Below are 2,979 nucleotides of genomic sequence, written 5' to 3' on the forward strand. Positions count from 1 at the left end.
TATTGGACAGCCATTAAAAAGAATAAATTAGAGGAGTGCCTGGGTGGCTCAGCCAGTTGAGTGTCTGACTCATGATTTTGGTTTAGGTCATGATCTCACAGTTGTGAGATCAAGCCCTGTGTTGGTCTCTCCATTGACAGCACAGAGCCTGTTTGAGATTCTCTCTCTCGTCCCCTCTCTTAGCCCCTTCCCTGCTCATGTGCTTTCTCTCTCTCTCTCTTTCAAAATAAATAAATAAACTTAATAAAAAAAAGAACAAATTAGAACACCTCTCCAGATAGTTCTCTGTGCCTTTTTGCATATTTCTATTCTGTGGCATATTTCAGTGTAGAAATGAGAAAATATAAGCCTATTTCCTGATGTATTTCTCCTAAAATTCTTAGGTGACCTTGTCTACATTTCCCTTCTTCATTATACACTAAAGACGAAACTAAATTTGAGGCACATGATTAAATGATACCAAAGAACTAGGCATGGAAAAAATTCTGGTGTTGGCTCTCTGTGAGTCTTGTACCATGTAAACTCTATGTAACTGTGTACAATGGCTAAGTGATCTTTAGTTTCCCTTTCAGCTTAAAAATCATGTTTTTCTCCCTCTTATGCTCTTCAGGTAACTTCAGGATCAGCCTAGCACATGAAGTTGATGGATGGAGGAAATCACTCAGTGGTGTCTGAATTTTTGTTGCTGGGACTCACCAGTTCTTGGGAGATTCAGATTCTTCTTTTTTTGTTTTTTACTATATTTTATATAGCAAGTATGTTAGGAAACCTTCTCATTGTGCTCACGATCATTTCAGACCGTCACTTACATTCCCCCATGTACTTTTTGCTGGCAAATCTTTCCATCATTGACACTGGTGTTTCCAGCATTGCAAGCCCAAAGATGATTTACGACCTTTTCAGAAAACATAAAGTCATCTCGTTGGCAGGGTGCATTACTCAGATGTTCTTTATTCACACTGTTGGGGGTACGGAGATGGTGCTGCTCATAGTTATGGCCTATGACCGATACATTGCTATCTGTAAGCCTCTCCACTACCTGACCATCATGAGCAAAAGAATGTGCATTTCCCTTTTGGCTGTTGCCTGGACCATTGGACTCATCCACTCCGTGGCCCAACTGGCTTTTGTTATCAACTTGCCCTTTTGTGGTCCCAACAAAATGGATAGTTTTTATTGTGATTTTCCTCGGTTCATCAAACTTGCATGTACAGACACATACAGACTGGAGTTTCTGGTCACTGCCAACAGTGGTTTCATCTCCATGGGCACCTTCTTCATCTTGATTGTGTCTTACATCTTCATCCTGGTCACAGTTCGCAAACACTCTTCAGGTGGTTCATCCAAGGCTCTCTCCACTCTCTCTGCTCACATCACCGTGGTGGTCTTTTTCTTTGGTCCTTGCATTATTGTCTATGTGTGGCCATTCCCTACCTTACCAATCGATAAATTTTTAGCCATCTTTGATGCCCTTATCACTCCTTTTATGAATCCTATTATCTATACATTCAGAAATAAGGAGATGAAAGTGGCAATAAAGAGACTGTTTGGTAAGGTTTTAAGTGTTAGGAAGAGTTCTTTCATGAACGATCAAAGCCATTTGGATTCATCTTGACTATTTTTGGAAATTAATCTCTTTAAACTTTTCATAAATCTTTTCAGTTTAGTTAGTAATTTCAATATCTACTTGAAAATTGTCCTCAGGACTCTGTTCTGATCTGGTCAGTTTTTTATAGGGACCCTTACCCTGTGGATCCTGAAACTATTGAGGAAGAATTAATTCAGCCTTGGAACATAGTGTCTTTCTTGTTATAGAAGAATATGAAATCTCACATATTGGGCACATTTTCCATTAAGACAAAATGTTGGATACTCCTCTTTGGTAATGATTCTCAAAGACACGTCTCTTCTATCTACATATGTACTGATATTCATACCCTCTGAGTTTCTTTTGTCTATATACTTGGAGGAATAAACAAAATGAAGATAGGTGCCTAGGTAGCTCTCAGAATTTGAGGCTTCTAACATCTGGATTTGACTATACACACTCAGATTTAGCTAATAATGAGGTTTTTAGATTTAATGGGAATTTGAAGGCAAAATTTGGGATAAATCATAGAATGACAACCTAGGATACTTTAATATTATTATTTAATCAAATGTTTTGAGACCAGAGATGTAAAGTTTTACACCACTCAGTGTGTATCATAATTGTATTTTACCCCAATTATTTCCTAAACAATTTTTATATGGTAAAGAAAGCTATGTGAATATTAAAAGATTATAAATGGATTGAATATTTTGGAGCTAAGGATAGGTAGCACTGGCTTATGAATAAATAAATAAAATGCAAAAGATTTCTATGTTATATGTATCAAGTTTATAAGTAAATAAATAGCAAATTCAAAGTATAGACATTACAAAAGAAAATTTATTATAAAGCTGTCTACAAATGATGAGATGTATTAATGAATCATCTATAATGAAGAAATGTATTATACTTTCCATGTGATAAAATATATATAATTATTAAAAAAATAAATATGCTGTTTTGAAGGGGTATAAATAACTATTCAAAGAGTATCTCACTACTTTTTTTAAGCTAGCAAATAAATAGGAGCAGGTGTTGAGTGAAGGTCATTATCATTCACATGTAGGTTAGGCAACTTGTTATGAAACTGGCCGGCTATTCATGAGCACCAAGATGATCATCAGCAGCAACAGATTATTTGTAAAAGATGGGAAGAATCACGTTCAAGGCTAAAATTGATGCTTTTTTTTTTCTTTCTTTCTTTTTTTTTTTTAAGGTTTATTTATTCCTGAGAGAGAGAGACACAGAGCGTGAGCAGGAGAAGGGCAGAGAGAGAGGGAGACAGAATCCGAAGCAGGCACCAGGCTCTGAGCTGTCAGCATAGAGCCTGACGTGGGGCTCCAACTCACAAACTGTGAGATCATGACCTGAGCCGAAGTGTGACGCTC

At 36.9% G+C, this 2,979-nt stretch overlaps 1 protein-coding gene across 1 annotated transcript; it reads left to right on the top strand.

Moving 5' to 3' along the window:
• Window positions 1–643: 643 nt before the first annotated feature.
• LOC102948735 (olfactory receptor 4F3/4F16/4F29-like) lies at window positions 644–1,615 on the top strand. Its single transcript, XM_007087496.2, has one exon. It carries the CDS (start codon window positions 644–646, stop codon window positions 1,613–1,615), a length of 972 nt encoding a protein of 323 aa, XP_007087558.2.
• The last annotated feature ends 1,364 nt before the right edge of the window (window positions 1,616–2,979 follow it).

This window comes from Panthera tigris, chromosome B3 (genome assembly GCF_018350195.1).
Source record: "Panthera tigris isolate Pti1 chromosome B3, P.tigris_Pti1_mat1.1, whole genome shotgun sequence".
Taxonomy (NCBI): Eukaryota; Metazoa; Chordata; class Mammalia; order Carnivora; family Felidae; genus Panthera; species Panthera tigris.

What these genes read in the sequence shown, in the direction of transcription:
- LOC102948735 (XM_007087496.2), top strand. Translation starts at nt 644, where the DNA reads ATGGATGGAGGAAATCACTCAGTGGTGTCTGAATTTTTGTTGCTGGGA.